Here is a 24,302-nt window from a genome sequence, read left to right as displayed (position 1 = left end):
AGGAGAACCTTCAAAGTGTAGGTCCAACTTGTCAAATTTTGCAAAGTTGTAAGAAAACTTAATTTTTCTGAACGACCATAAATGATTTGCAACTCTTAATATATATCAAACGAAAGGTAGACCGATTACCTTTCTTTTGATTATAACACCGTTAAAATCGCTTTACGTTTTCATAAAAACTTTGCAAATTTTGTAAACAGCTATATATAAGCAGTGAAAAGGTGGTAAAATTTTGCAAAGTTGTAACGAAACTGAATTTTTGTGCACCATTACAAATGATTTGCAACTGTTAATATATACTAAAAGAAAGGTATATCGAATACATTTCTTTTGATTATAATGTTGTTAAAATCGGTTAACTATTTTATAGAAATTTTGCAACTTTAGAAAACATATGTAAGAAGCGACAAAGTTGTCACATTTTGCAAAGTTCTAACAAAACTAAATTTTTGTGCACCATTACAAATGATTTGCAACTGTTAATATATATTAATAGAAAGGTAAATCGATTACCTTTCTTTTGATTATAATACTGTTAAAATCGCTTAACTATTTTATAGAAAATTTGCAACTTTTGAAAACATATATATGCAAAGGAGTAGTAGTAATAATAAGCAATTAAGCAACCACATATGTATGTAAAAATATCTTTATTAATAATGTTAATTGTAATTTTTATTCATAATATTGATTACTAACTATGTATATTAGGTTAACAATGCATTTTGAAAAATAAATTTTGCAAAATAAAAATCAAAAAAAAATTTAAGATTTTTTATTTATTGTTTTTAAGGTTATTTTGAATTCGCTGTGAATAGAATGCAACCCTGCGCCAGCTGAAGTGGGCAATGCTAGACGAGTGCAGCTATATGTTTTCCTTACGAAGTATCTGAAGGAGTGCGACAGTGATGCAAGGATCACACATACAGGGGGAAAGTGGTGACAATCTGCACACCGCCCATACAAATGTCACCAGTTTTGAAGTGACTGAAACCCGCGGTTTCACCAGATTTTTCACCACTTTTGACTGGCAGGGAAGTGGATCAGGATTTAATCCTCATGAAATCTCGCTGTGCAACCCTGATTTAGCGCCTTCTGTTTGTGAAAACAAATTCATCACAGCTTATGTTGACAATTATTAACTGTCAAATTGTAGTTCAAAATTAAAATAAAGTAAACGAAAGTTACTGGCGAAAATTTAATTGCGGATGGAGTCTAAACCAAAAAAAAGGTACTTTGGAATGAGGCGGCGGAGGCTGCTCTGATTGAGTTGTGGCGCGAGAGAACGCCAGAGCTGCGGTCAGCTCGAAAAATGGCCATATGGAGATGGCCAGCGATCTGGGAAACATTGGCTTCGTATACACTGGAGCGGAAGTGAGAGTTAAGTTACAAAACTTCTCCAACAAATACAGGTACATAAGTAGCTACTAAATTAACTTTTATTTTCTTTCATTTATTTGTTAAATACTTATAGGAAAGAAAGGACAAAAGTTGGTCCGTCGGGTGGCTCTCCATCTACGTGGAAGCTGTATAATGCCGTCCATGAAGCCCTTGGATGCCACAAGAGTTACTGCGCTGACGAGTTGACGGAGGATAGTATTATGGGTACGTAATAATCGATTCTATTTATTTTCGATATCATTTTTTATTGTTTTATATGTATATAATATTTTAGTTGATTTTGACTGCAGCGAAGCCGAGTTTTACGACTGTATCGAAATCGAGACGGATGGAGAGTCACCAACATGTCCACCGCTCATCAAATGTAGACTCCAATAGGCTTTCCTCGAGCGAACCTGCAAAAAACAAGAAGAAGACGGCAGTGTAAGTGATGGAGGATACGCGCACCAACTTCTTAACGGCAACACAAGAAATGAAGCAAGCAGATGATAAACGGCTTGCCATTTTGCAACAGTATGCGGATAATGTGAGCGAAATGAAAGACGCGTTCGTAGAAGAAATTCGCCAAAATAATAATTAAATTAATTAACTTTGCAGAACTTAAAAATTATCCGACGTGTAACATTTTTACATACAGCCAGAGTCAAAAGATGGTATGTACTTTGTTCTAATATAATACTTATTAACAATTATTCTCGTGAACGATTTTTTTCCTTAATTTTGTATGAAAACATATCAATTGCTGAGTGGAAGATCGCCCTATCTCGGCAGCCAGTTCGAAAACGCCCTATCTCAAAAAACTTTTCAAGAACGCCCTATTTCAGAATTTTATTGAAAAACACTCTATCTCAGAATTTGATTGAAGAACGCCCTATTTCAGAATTTGATTCAAAAATGCCCTATCTAACTTCAAAATAAATTGAAAATGTGCTGATATACGGTTTTTGAATCGGCAGCTGAGGTAGGGCGTAAAATTCACAAATTTCCAAAAATGTTCATCAAATTTTCAAACTTTTTATAGAAGCTGAAGAGAATTTGCGGGCATGCAGTTTTCAATTCAATTTCAGTACAGCAAAGTGAAAGTTGCGCATTTTCTTCGATATATCGCATAATCAAAATCTATTTATATATACATATGTATATGGAAGAAACAGCGCAACAGGTGGTTAAAAACAAGTTCTCAAAAGTCAACGCAATTCTTCAGCGACTTGAAACTAGCGCTTTTCTGTACTAAAATTAAATGGCCTACAAAACTGCATACTCGTAAATTCTCCTAAGCTTCTGTTGTGACCACCACATTATATTGTACACTACGCCAATATGGCATCACCGTTCATAAGTGACAGATCTGTGATAGGTTAAGATTATTTATATTCGTAAGGAAATAAAGAGACTAGTGAATATAAACCGCGTGCTGTTTTCTATAATTATCATAGACCAAAAGTCCAACCTCAACAAGTGGCGACGAGTAAAAAAGGTCAGCGATAAATTGCATTAAAAATGGATGCAAACCAGTTTCAGCAAATATTGGATGCCTTCAGTAAAGCACAGCGTGAATTACTTCAACAAGTCTGCACAAATACGACATCGCAGCAAACGCAACAACAAAATGTGCCGCCATTACAGGCGCTTCTCGCGCCATTCGAGAATTTCGACAGCAAAAAAGAAAGCTTCACATTTTATAGGCAGAGGTTCGAAAACTATTTAGCTATGAAAGGAGTTTTCACTAACAAAACATTGTGTCACCAAATGTTCATCAACTCTATCGGTTCGACACACTTCAAACTCTTGGTTTCGCTGATTGCTCCTAAAAAAATCTGCGAAGTCGAATATCAAGACTTAGTCAAGAAACTCGAAATACATCTATGCCCCAAGAAAAACACTCTTGTAAGTCAACATCGATTTTTATCCACATACCAGAGTGAGGAACAAACCATTGCTGAATATGTAGCAGTGCTTCGTCAAGTTACAAGTGACTGCGAATTTACATCAACTTGTGAATGCAAATCTGATATTTCAAATATATTTCTACCAGCACAATTTATTCGAGGACTCAGGGACAATACAATAAGAGAACAACTGTTGCAATCAGAATAAGTGGAATTTAACAAAATAGTGGGGAAAGCGGTGTCATTAGAAGCCTTAAAAATCGATAGCCGCGAACTCGACAACAAGCGCACCTATGGTGGCAATGATGTGAATAAAATTCGCTCCACATCTCCACATCACCATAGAAGTCGTTCGAGGAAAACAACATTGCCAAAGTCCGCTGCGCGCTCGAAATCAAAAATTAACTTCAACAAACTAGGAATTGACCACCTGTGCATCCGATGTGGAAGAGATAATCATAAAACAAATGATGAGACTCTGTGTCGATTACAAAATAAGAGTCAACCCACAATTAGTATCTTCAAACTATTCAATACGCCGAATCGACGAAATACTACATACCCTTAAAGGATCGAAATATTTTTGTCGACTTGATCTTTTTAAAGCTTATTTACACCTTCGAGTGTGTCCAGAATCTAGTCAAATACAGACCATATCAACACATAAGGGTACCTTCAGGGTAAATCGATTGTCGTTCGGTATTAAAACCGCCCCATCAGAATTCAACCGTATAATCGAACAAATATTGTCCGGCCTGAAAAACACAATGTCGTATTTCGATGACATCATTATACACGGAGCTACGAAAGCAGAATGTACGGAAAATTTGATGAATTGCCTCCAACGGTTAAAACAGCATAATCTGCACCTAAACAAGAATAAATGTTCTTTTTTTCAAACACGCGTAGAATATCCTGGCTATGTTATTCAATTCAACGAAATCTCAAAGTCTCCATCGAAAGTTCAAGCGATCACTGAAATGCCACGTCCAGTTTCTGCTGACGAAGTCAGGAGATTTTTAGGCATGGTGACTTATTACGCCCGTTTTATACCGAATTTGTCGTCAATAACATACCCTTTACGTCAATTACTACGAAAACACGTAAAGTTTTATTGGTCTTCCAACTGCGAAGCAGCATTTTCCAAATTGAAAAATATCATCTCCAGCGAAAAGGTCTTAATACCCTTCGATCCAGAGTTGCCAGTTTTTGTTGCCTGCGATGCGAGTCCTACAGGAATCGCAGGGGTAATATCTCACAAAGTCGGTGACATCGAACGTCCGATTGCATACGCATCCAGTTCGTTAACGTCGGCTGAACAAAATTATAGCCAGCTAGATCGCGAAGCACTAGCGATTTTGTTCTCCGTCAACCATTTTTTTATGTACCTGTACGGAAGTAAGTTCCAACTGGTCACTGACAATAGGCCCTTAACACGGATATTTCATCAAAGTAGCAAGCTTCCGGCTATGACATCAGCAAGGTTGTTGAGATATGCTGAATTTTTATCAAGCTTCAACTACGAAATTGTGTATAAAAATGGTTCAGAACACGTAAATGTGGACTGCCTCTCCAGAGCTACAACAGCCGTAGAAAGAGTATCCACAGACAAACTCATCAACGAAGAGGTAAATGAATTATGCCACTTATCAATTTTCGAAATTTGAAATGAATACATAAATGCTGAAATGCTAGCACAAGAAACGGCAAAAGACCCTGATCTTTCAAAAATTTTAACTAATTTACTTAATACAAATGAAAACGAAAACAATTATACTATTTACAATGGCATAATATTTAAAGGCCAGAGAATTTTGATTCCCAAGAACTTACAGCTCCACATTTTACGTGAACTCCACCACACACATCCAGGCATAACGAAAACGAAACAACTAGCAAGAAGATACTGCTACTGGAAGGGAATCGATCGCGATATTGAGAGAATGGTAAGATCGTGTGAGGCGTGCGCCCAGGTTCAATCAAAACCAGCAAAAGTTCCACTTCATCATTGGGAGAAACCAACCGGTAACTGGGAAAGGATACATATTGACTATGCCGGCCCTTTCCAAAATCACCATTTTCTAATAGTTGTCGATGCAAAATCGACATGGGTTGAGTTTCGGGCCATACGGAATTCACCAACCACGCTAATAACAATAAGTCTTCTAGCAGATATTTTCTCCACACACGGATTTCCGTCAATATTAGTATCCGATAATGCCACTATTTTTACCAGTGAGATCTTCAAAGTATATTGCAAGGAAAATGGTATATTTCAAAAACTCATAGCTCCAGGACACCCAAGTACCAATGGACTGGCTGAAAGAAATGTTCAGACGTTGAAAAACAAGTTGAAAGCTATGACGTATGAATCAGGATCTATCCAATCAAAACTTAACGAAATCTCGCAAAGATATAGTGCAACACCGCTTATGTGTGGGAAAAGTCCGGCAGAGCTCTATTTGAACAGACGTATTCGTATCAGACTGGACGCACTGAAACCTTCCGCGAAGGTTAAGTCAACTATAATCACTCCGGGTGTGCGACAAATAAGCGTGGGAGAGAGAGTACAAACTCTAAACACAATGAATAATAAAACCATCTGGAATATGGGGATTGTCCTACGTAAGTACGGCAAGCTGCATTACCTAGTAAAATTAGAAGACGGGTACACTTTGAAACGCCATATCGACCAACTTAAAGTAACTAGCGTCGAGAACCGAAAAGTTAGATTCGACCCAAATATTGTAGTTTTAAACGACTCTACGGCACACGATGAAAAGCAACACAATGTCAACCCCACAATGTTATCAAACCGACACACTGTCGAGCCATCAGCACTAATAAACTATCCGGATGCCGAACCACCAACACGCCAAAGTCAAAGCAATCTCGAAGAGCTTTCGCCGCGAAACCAAGGAAATCGGGACGGTACGGAAATGAAAACGCCTAGAACACAAGTACCAGGAGCTCAAAATCCTCAGCAAAGTCAAGAAACGTTTATACGAAGATCAGAACGTGTACGCAAGAAGCCGACGCATTTACACGATTATACAGCTTAATAAATATTATAAATTCATTGTAAAATTTAAATATCACATCTATCACAGAAAATGTAATTAGTTAAACCATGTTAAGCCTGGGAGACTGTTGTGACCACCACATTATATTGTACACTACGCCAATATGGCATCACCGTTCATAAGTGACAGATCTATGATAGGTTAAGATTATATATATTCGTAAGGAAATAAAGAGACTAGTGAATATAAACCGCGTGCTGTTTTCTATAATTATCATAGACCAAAAGTCCAACCTCAACAGCTTCTTTAAAAAAATTGAAACTTTGATAAAAATTTGTAGATTTTTTGTGAATTTTAAACAATGTGTGAATCTTTGATTTAGATGGTTTATGTTATACAATGAACTACATATATTTTCATACAAAATTAAGGGAAAACAATTTTCATGAAAATAATTGTTAATATTATATTAGTACAAAGTGTATAATACCTTTTAACTCTGTATAACTGTATATTAATTCGTTGTACGATTTTCCTCCGAATGTAAATACGAAATGGGAATATAGCAAAGAAATTTTTTTTGAGATTAGCAAATTTCCGAAAAATTAATGTAATGGAAAATGTTGTTGCCTTGGATGATAACAAATTCAATAAGCTTTACTAGTCCAAAAATAAATCTTCAGATTATCCAACTATATTAAAACTATGCCAATTAAGCGGGTGCAATCTTTTTCTGATTTCCAAAAACTGAAATTTGCTAACCTAAAAAATTTTATTTCTTATATTCCGATTTCATATTCATTTATTTTGGGAAATTTTACATCTCAAAAAACTATCTTCTCATATTTCAAATTTTCAAAATATTCAAATATTCAAAAATTTATTTAAAATATCTCTATTTTTTGATTCACCGGTTGGTTAACGCAAAAGGGATACGGCTTCATCAAATGTACATCTAGTTTGAAGGCAAAGTCGCCTAGCAAAATTACTGGAACATTAACAGATGATATTTGCCTAGTCATTTCTTTGAACAAGCTGCATTGTTTTAATGACGAACTTTCAAAGATTGCTGAATCATTACAATGGCCTGGACTACCAACATTGATGTATATGAAACGACACCTATAAAATAATAAAAGAAAATATGAAGTGTATGTATGTTAAAAAGTTCAAAAATAGCTTTATGTAAAAACTTGCCTTGCATCCACCAAAGCCAAAAGGACCATAGAGTACCAGCCTTTATAATTGTGGTAATCAACTGCATCTTCTGCTGGTGGATGAACTTCTATGTGGCACCCATCTGAAACCTTCATGCCAAAGCAAATCCATTCTAAAAAATAAAATTTCTTACTAATAGCTCCTTAGGGGCCATTCACATACAACTTTCCTCGCTTTGCTTGACAGTTCAAACTTTGACAACAAAGCGTGAAACGCAGAAGGTATGCTACAATAAACGCTTTGACAGCTTTTGCGTTCTCCTTTTCCTCCATATTTTTTATCTGTAAAATAGATAGCAATATAATAATATGCATTAATAGTAGCAATAAAAATTCCTATTTACCCTATTTTTGTCATTAAATGCAAATGCAAGCGCACGAGAAAAGATACATGTAGAGACAGCTGATTGCCAAAGCGGACAAAAGTTGAGAATTGCCCAAGATTTTGCTTCGTTTTGCTTTGCTTTGCTTCAAACGTTTTTTATGTGAGCATACTCATGCATATGCCTACATCGATCTTATATGTCAAAGCAAAGAACTATCAAGCAAAGCGAAGAAAGTTGTATGTGAATCAGCCTTAACACTTGAGGGAAACCCAGTGATTCAAAGCCATTTAAATACTCCCTTACTTGAATTTCGTTCATTGGGAATTTATTCAAATATAACGACCACAAACATCTCCACAACTCATGACAGAACTCAATCAAAATGGTGCTGATAGTGCTTTTACCGATTCCAAACATATTTGCAATTGTGCGGTATTCTGCCGAAGAGCCAAGGGCGTACAAAGCAATTGCAACTAATTTTTCTAATTGCCTTGCGATAGTTGGTCTTTTTCCTCTCCAGACCTTTTAACATATCGCACAATTTCTTAAAAGACTTAGGGCCGGTTACTCAATGTCTGGTTAACACTAATCTCCGGTTAAACATAGTTATCGACGTTACCGACGCCCTGTTGTATGCATGGAGTCGAAGACGTCGATAAAGATGTTTAACCGCAGATCAGAGTTTACCAGACATTGAGTAACCGGCCCTAACACTTCATCCGAAAATTACTTTTAAAAAATGCATCGAAATTCATCTGGCAATCGACTTCCCAGAACTTCTGGCCACGAATCTATATTATGCACTTATTTTAATTAAACCAAGGCAATTATTATACAAATGTTATACTTGCCTTTGTCCAAACTGACCTTGTTGCATTTGATGCACATGCACTAACTAATTTGTGCATTGTTTTAGCAAGAAACAAACGTCTCATTGCCTGGCGCCTAAAATCAAATAATTCCTCCATCATTTCCATTGAATGGAGAATATTTAAGAAAAAGAAGATAACTTTTATTACTATAAAACGCATATTTAACCGTTTACGGGAATTAAAAAAATTTAAATAGACAATATGCAATATGGCAGAAACAGCTGTTGTATGAATCTCCAACAGCAGTGTGAACTGCCAGGATTAATAAAAAGATTTATTTTGGTTTGAAAAGATCAATTTTTGGTTTGAACATAGTATTAGATTTTATAAAACTCCAAAATGCGTTGGGGTTATTTTTGATATTAACTTCATTCTTCCTAATAAACCTATTATAAAGAATCTTCTCTAAAGAATTAAACCTCCTAAGGCAGTACTGATATTTTACCAAGAGAGATTGGCGCCTGGTTGCCTTGAACCTTTTAAAAAGCCTACTTTTGCAATTTTTAAGTCGCTTGAGCTCCATATTGTACCAAGGTAACTTGTACGTCTTCATTGTAACAGTTGGCACGATTTCTACATACGCATCATATACACAGCTTGTAAAAACTTGAAATGCAGCATAAACTTCCATATTGTTCAACAAATCAAATTCTTGCAGACGGTTATTCAAAAGGTCAAAATTGCATGAACTAAAATTAAAAATTGGTCGGCTTCTCTCACGAGGAACAGTTAGTAAAGATTAGATCTAAAATACGCTTAAGTTTATTTACAATACCATTAATTTGTACAGGGTGGCGCCGAATGAGCTATATGGTTTAAATGGTTTATAACTTTTTTATTTATGCGATTATAATTTTTTTTTTTTATACAGTATATTATTGGGGAATTTTTTGCTATTAGCTTTGAAAAATGATATCCTGTAAGTGATGTCCATTTTCTGCTTCGCACATACGTGCTCTTTTTAGCAGATTTTCCATAACTTTTCGCAGAATTTCGAGTGTAATTGCCATGATTTTATTTCGAATGTTGGTTTGGAGTTGGAGAATGGTTCTTGGTTTGTTAACGTACACTCTTTCAAATATCCCCAAAGAAAACTGTCAGGAGCTGTTAAATCTGGTGAGCGTGGAGGCCAGTGAAATCGCTTGTGCGCGAAATAATGCGTTCGCCGAATGTGTCCTTTAACAAAGCCCTTGAGGCACGTGCAGAATGTGCTGTGGCTCCATCTTGTTGAAACCACAAATTTGGATGGTTTTCCACAGCTGGCCTAATAAAATTTTCCAACATCGTCCGATATGCAGCACCGTTGACAGAGATTGAGACACCAATTTCATTTTCAAAAAAATATGGGCCAATTATCCTTTCGGAGGATACACCGCACCAAACAGTACACTTAAGTGGGTGTAATTCTCCCTGATGCACTGCTCTTGGATTTTCCGTAGCCTAAATCCTGCAGTACATTAAAATGACGACGATATGCACGCTGTGTCAACACAATAGACCGTTGGTTTAAAAACTAAAATTCAATTATTTGTGCACGTTGTTCGATCGTGTAATGATTCATAATTAATTGCCCAAGTCTTCTTCACAAATTTCTGAAAAAAAAAATGAAAAAATTATAATTAAAAAAGTTTTAAAGAATTTAAGCCATATAGCTCATTAGGCGCCACCCAGTAGTAGACAAATACTTAAGAAGCTATCAGTTGCGTATGTCTCGCTGTTTGTAGTAGCGTTGACCGGGGTGAGAGACGAGGAGTTATTAAAGCTTTTCCAAGAGACATTGCTCAAGTTAAAGTCACTGAGCACACAGAGGTGATGATCGCCAATCCCAGAGCTGAGATGCAAGACATTGTCAACATGAGTCTTATATAAGTCGTAGCAACTACTCGGCGGAATGTAAGAGGCACAGACAAAGATAAGTTCAGAGGAACACCGCACCTTCACGAAGAGTTGATCGAGAATCAAATCCTTATTTTGAAGTTGGACAAGTGTCGTGGAAAATCTACGCTGAACTGCAATCAGTTCTCCTCCACCTCTGGACAGCCCAGGCCTGTTTTCATCACGGTCCTTTCGATAAACATTATATAACTCATGGTCGAAGAATTCCGAGTCAAAGAAATTAGGTGTTAACCAGCTCTCAACGATGACAAAAATATCAAAATCCAGATGGGAGCTTAATCTGCGGACTATATCAGCTTTTGTTCTCATCCCGGAAACATTTTGGAAATATATCTTGATTTTACGAAGTGCAGCGACACTAGTACTCTCCACTGGCTTGCCATAAACAATTAATTCATCACGGGTATTTTTTGCTGAAGACGCCGAAAAGGGCGAACCGATACATTTGCAGACCAAAGCTCTGCACTAAGCATCCTCTCAAACCATGATTCAGGGACACCCAGTTTATAATTTATATGTTTCAAAGACTTAGTACTAGTATCTTTTTTCACAAGACTGTAGCAAGGTACTAAACTCTTCATTATGCCAGTATGCCTAACAACATAATTGATAATGTTATCTGCTGTAACAGAAGGCGCAAATGACGACAAATGTAGCCACTTAGTAAGAGCAGCAACTTGAAGTTCAGAGTTGACATTGGATCCAATAACATGACGTTTCATTCTATTACCATTCTTCTTTTTCGCATCATCATTTGATTTGGGTAACTGGCTTTTATTTTCTGGAGCATTAGCCACAGCAGCATTAACTTCGCCTGTTGTAGTGCGTGCCAGCGCAGTGTTAAGAGCGAAATACACCACACAAGCGGTTTGACAAACCAAGCGAAATTTCCCTTTGCTTCAAGCCATTTGTGCTGTGTATGGGGGTGTTTGAAGGTTTGACAAACCGCTTGAGGGAAATTTGAGCAAAAATCAAAATTTTTTGATTTTCTGGCCGCCATGTTGATGTTTGATCAAACCGCTTGCGTTGTGTATAGCAAAATCGTCTCATTCGCAACGAAATTTTCACCGAGTAAGGACGTAAGAGAGGAAAATGAAAGAAAACCATAATATTTAGCATTGCGAACTGGAAGAAAACTAAAATTCTTTGCTTGAACGAGTCATGTTTGCATGGTGTATGGCGAAATGGGAAAAGTAGGTTTGAAGAATGTTTGACAAGCCGCTTGTGTGGTGTATTTCGCTCTTTAGCATACACAGCGTTAACAGGGCCAGCTACCGATTGACAACTATTTGTACTCTCCACTTGCATTGGTGAATGAAAAGGAGTACCATCATTGTTTTCTAAAGCATGTGTACCAGTGTTGCCACAAAGTTTTTAATTTTTTACCAAAACTCTAAAAAAGATTACCAAACCCAGAAAAAAATTACCAAATTTTTATGAGCATATGGTGTAGTGGTAAGCAGTGCGCGCTTTCACTCATCAGCACCTGGGTTCAAGCCCTGGTCAAAGCAACATCGCAAAAAATATAGAAAAAAGTTTTTTCTTAACAGCGGTCGTCCCTCGGTAGACAATGGCAAATCTCCGAGTGTATTTCTTCCATGAAAACACAGCTTCTCATAAAAGTACAATCGCCGTTCGGAATCGGCGTAAAACTGTAGGTCCCTCCGCTTTGTGTGACAACAACCAGGCGCACGCCACAAGTCGGAGGAGAAGCTCGGCCAAACACTAACATATGTGTAAGCGCCAATCTATATCAATTCACATACATATATTTTTAAAACATAACACAAAAAAATCGCTCAGCGATTTACAAACGTTTAAAAGCTGTTTAAAGTACAGCCTTTTACATAACTTAAAACCAAAATATGAATTAAAATATGTAGCGAGTATATGTATCGTTAAACAATACATAAAATTTTCTTTTACAGTTTTATTAGTGGGATACATTCGTATTTAATTGCAAAATTAGTCCTGTAAAATTATTTTCTTTCACTATTTGTTCCAGCAGGTAAAAATGATGTAAAAACCTGATTTGTGGGACTGTAGGGTTGTGCTCGAGCCGCCATATTGGGAAAAATTGGTGGTTTCTTAAAATTGTTATAAATCATTTTTTAACCAAAAGTCGTGTAACTCCAATATTTTTCATTTTCATTATAATTTCCACAAGTGCAATATATTCTTTGAAAATTTGATAATTTTCCAAGTTATGGCAAGTTACCTCTCGAGGGTAACCCTAGGAGCCACAAATCAGGTTCGGTCACTCGTACCTGCTGGAACCTGAGTTTTTACAATGCGCCTTTCGGTCGAATGGCATATTTTTAAAATAAATCTTTGGGTGATCAAACATAATGGCTTGCTTTTTCCCTGGGCAAGAGCTCTTTGGCTAGCATAATGTTATTGACTGTAGTTATTTCTAACTTATTTCTAAATTTGGTCTTTATTAAACTTAGGTCCGAGAATTTCTTTCGGCTGCAGCGGAACTGCGAGGGAGTGATAGGATATTTAAAACGAATTCTGAGAGTTCTTTGTATGCAATTTCTTCCATGCCGTTTTTTATTACGCTGACTTCTGACGAGAATGAGTTAATATCTGAGATGCCGCCCAAATAATTTTTCGACATTGCACGGAGTAGTTTCCACTGTGTAATTATAATTTCAGGATCGCAATTAAATAGTTTTGGAAATTTCAATAGCAGCGGTGAAGTGCTAACTTCACAATCCGACAATACCTTTTTTGGGGTGATAGTTGATAACAATTTTAAATTATCGTCTTCAAAATCAAAACGAGATCTGATTTGATCTAAAATTTCTACATAAAAAGATATAATATTTGTCTTTATTTCAATTGTTTCCACTTCATCCAGGTAAGATTTTAGGTAAGCTTCGGCCTTGCTTCCTATATAAACGCCTTTAGTGGCAATATAGTTTTTTTATCATGAATATTAATTTCGAAAGAAGTTTTAGCATTTTTCAATATCTTATTTTGTATGAAATTGGCTAAAATTCGAGTGTAAGTTCCCTCTATTTGACTATATAAATAAGGTAGACGTACGCTCTCCGATTGAAACTATTTATTTAGCGTATTACAATATCTAGTATGTAAGACAAAAATAATAAATAAGTTTTGTTTTCAGCCTTCATTGCTTCTGCTAACTCTGCTCCACGGATGCTGGAAACTTCGATACAACACGAAATAAGATATAGTCTTAAACTCTCCCATTGCTCAATTATCCGGTTAATGACTGCACTGAACCAAAAAAATACTAAAAACCGCCGTAAAGTTAACATTTTTTGTTTACAATTTGCAACTGAAATGAAAAAATGTTAATTTTAACATTTCGACACTATCATTTTTACGTGAAATTTATGTACATGAAACACGTAAAATTAACATGGCTATCATGTATTATTGATATGATACTCAGGTATAATTAACATGATATTTATGTAATACTTACGTGACAGTAACGTTAAAACTACATTCAAAAATTGTTAATTTGAAATGATACTTACGTGACAGTAACGTTAAAACTACATTTAAAAAATGTTAATTTCAAATGATACTTACGTGAGGGTAACGTTAAAAGTACATTTAAATAATTATGATTTGAAATGAAAATCTCATCAAATTGAAATTATTTTCAATAAATTTATTAATTTTTTTTTTTAATTAATAGGCACATATTTACATATTTTTAATATGAATAAACAGGTACTAAAAATTCTTATTTCTTATAACAGGAGTTCCTTCGTAAATGTAGTACAAATGAATAGGTGGGCTTGTGAAAAACTCAACATTTTTTAATTCAATAACACTGTTTATACAACCAACTTTGTACGATTGATAGTGCTCTAAGAAACCCATAATTTCATATTTGTGGGCTAGAAAGTAAGCCCCCTTATTTAAACTTATAAGTATTTCTTTTATTTCATATAGTTCAATGACTTCGTCAGTAGTTATTGTTAAAAATTGGCCCTTTTTATACGTCGTTCCCTTAAAGTTTACTGATTTAACTTTTAAATTATTTGCGAACAAAGATTCAAAATCTCGAAAATCCACGATATTGTTAGAATACCTACAATCTTTAATCCGAAAATGCTCAGTTTGTTCATATTGCGTTTGGTCATTATGGACCCTTATAAATATTGCAAACTTTAAAGATGCTTTCATGCTTAGACTATAGGTTATATTTTTTCTGGAAGTAATACTTCTTGCATACATTTTTGCTTCCTTGTGCTTAGATTCGAATCGAAAAGTCCATAAGTATTTAAGAGGGCCTGATTGTTTTATGACACGCACATAATGATTTAAAAAGTTAAATTTAGGTTTAAGGGGTTTGTGAAACAATTCCAAATACTTTTCATTATGGGATTTTATTTAAGAGTCTAACTTAATTAAATAATTTATATCAAATGAGCTGCTATTAATCATTCCAATACGTTACCGTGACATGTAAACCGTGTCATGTCAACCGTTACCGTGGCTTCAGACGAAGTGGAATTGGTAGCTGGCGAGTCAAGAGATTGATTTTCAATCCAATTTTTGATATTTAAGTTCATACTTAGAGTCGAAACATATTCTTCTGGAAACTAAAAATAAAATCGTTAATATTTAAACAGATTATAGTAGTTACAACTTTATAAATAAATATATTACGTTATTGTGCTTCCAAAGCCTAATTTTTTCCCTTAGTTCTGCTCTATAACCGATATTTTCGTTCCCTGGAAATACCAACGCCAAGTTGTCACAGTTTATGTACTTCAGCCATTCCAGGAGCTTTAGATGGGTCAGTAAAAACATTATCCATTATGAAAGATTTTTATTAAAAAATAAAACAATTACCATAAAACTTGTCGTAAGCGGCTTCTATATTCATCTCTTTTAATAAGTCTTTTAATCGCTGATCTCCTCCTGATTGAGTTTGGACAATCTAGGAAAACTACATCATAGTATTATGATCAGTCATTGTTGTTACAGCTTTAAGTTATACATACGTGTAAAAAACATGTCTATTATAGAAAATCATTTCTTACCTGTTCTAAATTTCCACTTAATATTGCATACTGAGCTGATTTCGTTATGATTTCTCCATTTCCACCAATTTCTACAGGCGTTGCTTCCAGAACGATATGCTGTCCTGCGTCATTCATAGTCAGCGAAACATTTTCGCCAAATAATATAGAATTATCACTCATTTTCACAATCTCTATTAACTTACTGAGTTGTTTTTTATTAAATATTCTCAAAGTTTGCACTTTAAAACGACTATAAAACAATTTTAATGCGATTTTCAATAGATCTAGCGTTTTTTAAGATATTGATTAGTCCGCATCACTAACTAAATTTTTACTAAATTATCAAACAAATTTTAGTCAATATCTCGGAAACTAAAGGAGATATTTAAAAACTGATAGCACCAATCGAAAGACCTTATTTCAAAATATATAACTGCATCTAGAACTAAAAATCGTCAAAACTGCGCTTACCCAGGCAACGATCTGTTGTCTCATCCACAATTAAAGAAAATTTCGTTGTACGTAAAGCCATCACCATGGTTGCTTGCCTTCTGTGCCAAAGATCCCGCTATTTGAGTGCCCTTTGTCCTACCACACTTTAACTGAGCTGCTATGTGGCAATCTGGACAGCATTCCATCAGCAAACCAGGAAGGAAATCCATAAGAAGAAACGGAAAATTATGTACTATGCAAAACATGACTAATGTTAATTGAGCATACTGAACCGATTTGGTAAGGTTTCTTACATCTTCTGATACAAAATCTTGTATATGCTTTTGGTTCTTTTTCATATCAATATTACGAAGGCGGATATCTTTTTTTGTGGTTTTTTAAATGCGTTATGTGGTTAATTAAAGATTTTTCGCAGGTGAATATTTCCAAATGGTCGCCTTTCGCACTCACCTTGTTCACAGTACACACTTTGCTTCCGCTCTTTACACACTTTCTTTCCACTTAAAAGAAATGCTTTTGTTTGAGTTCAAAATGTATTCTACAAAGTGTTAAGCCTTTTATTTGAGGAATTCTGAATTCACAGCATATAAATATCTAATGATATGTATATAAAACCAGTAATTTTTTAACTAGATTTAAAATTCGTATTGATTTCAAATACAAAATACTAGGACTAGGTAGCTGAACTAACGTGTCGCTGATTTGGCACGATGATGGGAAGCTGCAGTGCGCGCTCGTTAATCATTCTTTCGGAGTTCACACCGCTGCGGCCAAAGGATGCGCGCAGGGCCGCTCAATTAAGTTTAAGCGGCGGGGGCTTAAACATCGTCCCCGCCCTGCAGGAATGCGTTGCTGATCGTCTCCTGCAGCTCTTTTAGGGCGCGGATCCTGTTGCCAAGGACGCGGTGGGTGGTGCGGCCCTGGTAATTGGCCGTTTGTAGGCCTTGAGGAGTGCGCGCGATCGTCCTTTGTGGCCGCTGCGGGCCGGCTGGTCTGCCTGTTAGCTGCCAGCATCGTATGGTGCGCTAAGCCGCAAACCTTGCAGCTGCCTGGTGAATCGCACTCACTAGTGGTGTGCGTGAGCGCAAGGCAATTGACGCAATACCCTTGCGCGCGGGCTACCCCTATCCGTTGCGGCGGCTTCATTGCCTTGAAGGCCGGGCACGTCCTCAAGGTGTGGTACCGGTGGCAGAGCCGGCATTGTAGGCAGTTGTCTGTCTCCGACGTTGGAGCCAGGGGGCATGCCTTCCGTGCTGCCATGATGTCTTCGATCTGCAAGTAGAAGCAAAGGCAGAGAAACGAGAACTACTTGGGCACAATATTTAAACGGGAAGTTAAGACCCTTAATATACAGAAGGAAAATATGTATAGAATTATTTATTGTGCTTTTGGAAGGAAGCACAGTTTGACAAGTTGCCGCGTGATAATTCCATTTTGTGTACGGATTTCTACGACACGTATGTGGTGTGGGGGGGAGCGAATCTTCTTTGATCACGACGAGGTCGCCTGGCTGAGGATCGCGTTGTGGGGTTTTCCACTTGGATCTCTTCTGAAGATCCTTGAGGTAATCTTCTTTCCAGCGGCGACTAAATTGGTGGTGAAGTGCTTTGACTTTCTCCCACCGGTTTAGTAGAGAGAGGTCTTTCGCATTAGGCTCGGGAATGGCCAATAGCGGTGCAACTCGAAGGAAGTGACCCGGAGTAAGTGCTGTTATATCAGCTGGGTCTTAAGAAGCACCAGAAGCATCGTGAATTCTTCGAAAGTAAACTTGTGGGTTGCAGCGGTTTTCTTTAAATGGATTTAAGGCTTTTCACTGCAGATTCCCACAATCCGCCCATGTGGGGGGCGCTGGGTGGTATATATTGCCAGTTTATGCCTTGAAGGGCATATTTTTTGACAAAGTCTGCGGAACATTCGTTAAGCAATTTAGCGAAGTCGCGTTCTGGTGCATGCTGGGCGCCAATGAACGTTTTTCCATTGTCGCTCATCATTTTTGAGGGGAAACCTCGTCTGCCAACGAAGCGGCGAATGCTGCTCCGAGCATAGCTCGAGATGCACTGCCTTTGTAGAAAAACAGACAAACACTGCAACGTATCCCTTGATAAGGGTTGTAGATCTTAGCACCGATGCTTTAATTTGGAATGGCCCAGCAAAATCTACTCCAGTTGTGGAAAGTGGGAGTGAAAAACTGCAGCGCTCAGGGGGTATAGCGGCCATTACTTGGGTGCGTGTTTGTTGCTTGTAAAGCGTGCACACTTTGCATTGAAAAATGCATTTTTAATTAGAGGTTTTAGCTTTGGTACGTAGTACTCTTGCCATACCATTTGGAGCATTAAACGTGTTTCTGCGTGAAGAAGCAGCGAGTGTAAAAACTCCCAATATAGCTGGCAGAACCTCGATTCGGTAGGGAGAATTATTGGGTGCCTTTCATTATAGCTCAATGTGGAATGTGCTAATCGGCCATTAACCCGTAGAAGTTCGTCTTTGTCCAACGAAGGATTGAGAACAAGAAGAGGACTTTTTTTGTTAAGTGGCTTTTTATCTTGCAAAGCGTTTTTTTCGCTCGGAAAATGGCGTGATTGCGCTGCGTTGATAAGACGAATTTTTGCATATTGAAATTCGTTATGTGTCAGATGTATTTGTATTTATTTGATGTTTTTCCCAGCACAACAATTTAACAAAATTATTTTACAGTGCCAGTCAAGATAAAATAAAGTAAGTAAATCTTACAGATTGATATTATAATCTTAAATTGCATATATAACTAAGTCTATGAACAAAGAATAGAATTTATTTAATATTGAAGTAAGGAAAATTTGGGGAAATTAATAACTAGGTTTGAAGAATAACAATAAAAGGAAAAGAAAACAGGTCGAAGAAAGAAAATAAATATTAATTTGAATAACTTATAAATTACTATAGTAAGAGATTAATTCCTTTTTAAAATACAGTGCATTACTTAATAGCCTTAGCCTAGTCGGAAGTGAGTTCCAAAGACGTATGGAGATGATGAAAAATTGACGGTCAGATGATAGAGTTCGATATTTGGTATGTGTTAGAAGTACTGACCTCGATGACTGAAGAAAATGGAGCCTTCTATAAAGATAAAAGGGTTCTTTTGTATATATTATTTTATGTAGAGTCGATAGCGTTTTAACCTTTAACAAGTTGTCAAAATAAATATTAAGCAACCTTTCAGCATGTGCTGATACGTGGTCAAGTCTGTTTAGCCCATATACATATCTAGCAATGTTGTTATAGACAACATTTAGCTTCTTTTTGCACACATAGTCACAATTTGCACAAATCTCACAGCCATAAAGCAGCGTAGGTATTAAGTACGCTTTCGCTAAAAGTAGTCTTATGTTTAACGGAGTGAAGTACTGTGTTAACCAGAGTGTACGAAGCATTCCATATACTTTTCCTACCGTACTAAAAATTTGATCTTTCCATGTCAAAGTTTTGTTAATGACTACACCAAGATTTTTTACCGTGTCAACATATTCTATAACTGAGTTGTCAAATATAACATTATCTAGGCCATTTGTATTGAATGACCTTCTATGAATGACGATACATTTTGACTTGTTAGGGTTTAGGCATAAGCCATTCACAGAAGCCCATTCACCTACATGAGCCATGTCATTATTCAGGTTACTAATACACACACCAGTACGATCAGAAGGACAGCATACATACAATTGAACATCATCCGCATAAATGTGGACATTACAATATATTAAAACATTTGGTAAGTCATTTATATACAAAACAAATAACAGAGGACCCAGGATTGAGCCTTGCGGGACGCACTTACTACAGGTAGGAAGTCAGAAATTCTGCTGCCAATGCTTACTGCCTGAGTTCTTCCGTCAAGGTATGATCTAATGAGAGCGGTTGCATGACTAGAGAAGCAAAATAAGTTCTCCAGCTTCTTACATAGCAAGACATGGTCAACAGGATCAAAGTCCTTTGAATAGTGAAGAAGCGCAAGGATAGCAATTTGTTTTTCATCAATTCGTGCTCGAATGGCTTCTATCACGTCTAAAAGTGCCGTTGTGCAACTTCTCTTTGGCCTGAAACCGGACTGATGATCTGTCAGGAGTTTGTTATCTTGCACATACGAAATTATTAGCCCATGTTAAATACGCTCAACGACTTTAGATAAGAAAGGCAGTATGGCTATAGGCCTGTAATCATTATTTTGCTTGTGAACTGGGGTCACCTTGGCAGCTTTCCAGCATTTAGGGAAAATACAAGTCGTCAGAATTGAGTTGACCAAATAGATTACGTGCGGCAGGATTTTGGGTAGAATGATTTTTAGGAAATTGGCATAAATCCCGTCGAACCCTGCCGCATTAAACTTCACAGAAATTATTGCTTGCACAACATCACAATCGTCGACACAGACAAACTCAAAAGGACTGGTACCAACATCTACACGAACACAGTAATTGTCAAGACATATATTGTGTGCCGATTTCGGCAGTCCAACAAAGCTTTTATTTATTCCATTAACATTTTCATCGAGAGAGAAGGGGGGGGGCATAATTTAGATTTACCAATCCCAATCTCTGTTGTGGATAGGGGATTATAGCTAACCCCTTTGATTTGTTGCGGGCATTGCTCACGAAACGGAACATGTTCGCAGTCACGCGGGGTGCGATCAGGAAGATCGACTTCTTCTTCGAGCGCGTGATATACCTCCACCTTGCGCTTTTCTGGTGAAGATGGTCTGCATGCCTTTGACCTTGGCCATGCATCCATGTGGCAAGAGAGCCATTTTGGTCCGTGCCACCAGAGTGGGGAATTTGCCAAGTCCTGCGGTTTGCAACCACGGGTGCCGAGGTCGGCTGGATTGTCTTGGCTGGCAACATGGCGCCATGTACCGGTTGGAAGATATTCCCGGATCTGGGAGGTACGATTGGATACATACGTCTTCCATGTGAGTCAAACCACGCCAACTGTGTCAATGAATTTTCATTGATTTTCTGAAAAGTGAAGCCAATTGTGGGAATCTATAGATAATTATAGAACAAAAATACACTTTGGTCGGTTTTTCGAAATTGCAATTCGTTTTTGTGGTTTTTTGGTATTATTAGAATATTGCAATTTTTAAGAGAAAAATTCGTAACTCGCGACCCATTTGATGAAATTTGATGAAATTTTTTTTGAGAGGTGCTGAAGCTTTTCCCTTCGCAATAGAAAGATTTGCAGAATAAAATTTGCAAAACAATTAATTCTTTAATAACAATAATTTAAACAATTGCAATTATTTATATATTCTAGGCCCGCGATTGCAGTGAAATTTTGGCACAATATACTCTAAACTCTTGTTTTTAAGTTCCAAAAAGAAAAAAATGGTCTTTTCAATTTTGACAGTCGCTATCGATTTTTTTCTCACCTTTAAGCCTTGAGTAAATAGCTATTTTCATATAAACTTGTTTGAGTGATAGCATTTTTATGTTTATTAATGAATAATTATACAAGTACGCACATTATTTAACGTATAACTTGAAACATCAATGTTTATTTACAACTTATGTTTATTTACAACTTGAGAAACAAGAACGAAGTGCAATTTCGAAAAACCGTCCAAAGTGTATTTTTGTTCTATAGTTATCTACAGATTCACAAAATTGTCTTCACTTTCCAGAAAATCAATGAAAATTCATTAACACAGTTGGCGTGGTTTGACTCATGTACATGGTGGCTTTTCAAGCCAAGCTAGCACAATCTCTGAATCTGACCATAAGAATGTGTTGCACGATTCCAATTTGAGCTGTTTTCGAACAGTTGCGACCAGTTTTGCGAGTCAGGGCCGGTTACTCAATGTCCGTTTAGCTCTAATCTGCGGTTAAACATCGTTATCGACGTCTTCGACTCCATGCATACAACAGGGAGTCGATAACGTCGATAACTATGTTTAACCGGAGATTAGTGTTAACCAGACATTGAGTAACCGGCCCTAAGACTGCACCGCACAGGTCCAGGCGTGGCAAGCTTACCGTCTTCAATGGTGCGACTTTGCTTTTTGCAACCACGAGAGTGGAATATATTTGGTTGCTAGCATCTACGCGGATGTAAATCGCAGCGCAATATGCTTTTTCAGAGGCATCGCAAAACCTGTGGATTTGGGTATCTTGCCCCGGAGTGAAATTAACCCATCGAGGGATTACGATGTAGCAGGCGGCTGGCAGATTTTCTGCGAACTGATGCCATTTTGCTAAGGCTATGGGTTTGGCACATTCGTCCCAATCAACGCCATCCAGCCAAAGTTCTTGAAGCAGAATCTTTGCTTGAATCATCACCGGCGACAGCCATCCTGCCGGGTCAAAAAGTTTTGCGACAGAGGATAAGATTTGTCGTTTTGTGACGGCATTCGATGTCGATGCAGGCAGAATGGTGTAGGAAAATTTATCTGTAAGTGCGTTCCAATTTATACCAAGAGTTTTGGTTGTGGAAGCGCTCTCAAATTTCAAAAGGTTGGAGTCGAGAATATCCTCCTTTGGAAATTTTTCTAAAATGGCCGGATGATTGGCCGTTAGTTCCTTAAGTATGAAACCAGCTGACTTAAGCGCTTTGATCATTTGAAAAAGTGATTCAGTGGCGTTGTCAATATCATGACTTCCGGATAGGATGTCATCCACATACGTTTCGGTTTTAAGTATTGTGGCAGCCAAGGGAAATGTCGCTATCGTATCATCTGCTAATTGATGCAGGGTACGGATAGCGAGGTATAGTGCACAATTAACGCCGAACTTTACGGTTTTGAGATTATAATCGGTGACAGGAGAGTCAGCCGACGTGGGAAACAAGATTCGCTGAAAATCTTTATCGTCCTCGTGGATGAGTATTTGACGATACATTTTTTCAATGTCGCCATTGAACACGAATCTGTGCATTCGCCACTGCAGAATGAGCAGCATGAGATCTGGCTGGAGCGTGGGACCAGTGTGCAACACGTCATTCAGGGATTTTCCTGAACCAGATGTTTTTGAGGCGTTGAATGTTGAATACCAGGCGAACTTTGGTGGTCACCTTATCTGGTTTGACGACCGCATGATGTGGCAAGTAGAAAGAGAAGTATTTGCCATTGGAAATTATCTCGCATGGCTTCGTGTGCTCCATATGACCGAGGTCGAGATATTCTTGCAACGCATTATTGTACATTGTGCCTAAGTCTCTTTTTTTCTGAAGCGATCGCTCCATACTGAAAAACTGCTGGAGTGCAGCAGACCGAGAGTGGCCCAGAGACAGCTTTTTTGGAAATTCTTCCTTGAATGGAAGTCGCACAATGTATCGACCGTTTGGGGCACGAGTCGTTGTTGTTGCATACATATGCTCACATGCCTGATCTTCAGGTGAAATTTGTGGAGGTTGTGGAATCTCCTCCTCTTCCCAAAACTTTCTAAGCTGAGAGCTGAGAATTGTATTCGAGCACTCTTCTACTTGTGTCGAGAATGACACCACATTTTCGGTTATTGGACCACTGAGAATCCAGCCAAATATTGTTTTTTGCGCAAGTATAGTGTCGAAAATCTTTTGTATACCTTCAAGCAGGATTTGTGGAAGTATATCGCTGCCGATTACCATATCAGTTTGAGCTGGTATGTGGCAACTTGGGTCAGCAAGTTCAAGGATCTTGAATAACTGCCAGTTTTCACGGCTAATGATGAATGTAGGCATGTGCCTCGTGAGCTGAGGTAACACGATAGCCTGTGTGTTTATCCGTTGCATGGTTTGGGATGCAACCAATGTGAGTGGACAAAGCTTTGAGGAGCTTTGTACTACGTGTCCACCCATGCCGGAAATTTCGAACTTGGAATGTTCGAATGGTAGTTTCAACCGTTTCTGAACTTTCGAGAAAATGAAAGTTCTCTGTGAGCCTTGATCAATCAAGGCTCTAAGTTGAAACAATTCCCCTTCGTGTTCAACCGCGACCATGGCAGTTGGAAGGAGAATTTTGCTATCATTGTCGGTGTGCAATGATTGTATTTGTGCTTGTTTGGAACAGCACGGTTGCTCGCTGGAATTGGAGCTTGACTTGTGGGAGGTGTCGACTGGGCAGTAGTGTGTTGTGCGGCGGTTTCATTCGCTCGCGCACTGGAGTGTCGAGATTGTGGTTTGGGATTCATGTGCAGCAGGGCGTGATGCCGTTGTTGGCAATGTGTATATGACCACTAGCTCGGACACTCATTAGTGCTATG

The 24,302-nt window shown here is 37.6% G+C and overlaps 1 protein-coding gene and 1 long non-coding RNA gene across 2 annotated transcripts; both read right to left on the bottom strand.

Moving 5' to 3' along the window:
• Positions 1-14,309: 14,309 nt before the first annotated feature.
• On the bottom strand, positions 14,310-15,813 carry LOC118745641. The gene is made up of 4 exons (XR_004993673.1): positions 15,658-15,813; positions 15,467-15,563; positions 15,281-15,400; positions 14,310-15,213 (listed from the first exon to the last, which is right to left on the bottom strand). It is a non-coding gene; the product is annotated as an uncharacterized LOC118745641 (long non-coding RNA).
• A 7,382-nt stretch (positions 15,814-23,195) lies between these two features.
• On the bottom strand, positions 23,196-23,746 carry LOC118745640. The gene is made up of 2 exons (XM_036479178.1): positions 23,371-23,746; positions 23,196-23,243 (listed from the first exon to the last, which is right to left on the bottom strand). Exons 1-2 carry the CDS (start codon positions 23,686-23,688, stop codon positions 23,196-23,198), a joined length of 366 nt encoding a protein of 121 aa, XP_036335071.1. The 5' UTR covers positions 23,689-23,746.
• Between the last annotated feature and the right edge of the window lie 556 nt (positions 23,747-24,302).

Source organism: Rhagoletis pomonella, unplaced genomic scaffold (genome assembly GCF_013731165.1).
Source record: "Rhagoletis pomonella isolate Grant_MI unplaced genomic scaffold, Rhpom_1.0 Rhpom_scaffold_00009, whole genome shotgun sequence".
In the NCBI taxonomy this organism is placed as follows: Eukaryota; Metazoa; Arthropoda; class Insecta; order Diptera; family Tephritidae; genus Rhagoletis; species Rhagoletis pomonella.
This window is presented reverse-complemented; position numbering and strand designations above follow the sequence as displayed.

Excerpts from the sequence above, each read along its gene's own strand:
- LOC118745640 (XM_036479178.1), bottom strand. The coding sequence starts at position 23,688 with ATGGTAATCGGCAGCGATATACTTCCACAAATCCTGCTTGAAGGTATA. Across the intron at positions 23,244-23,370 it reads TTGTGCGACTTCCATTCAAG|AATATCTCGACCTCGGTCAT; the intron begins GAAGAATTTCCA and ends ATGCGTTGCAAG.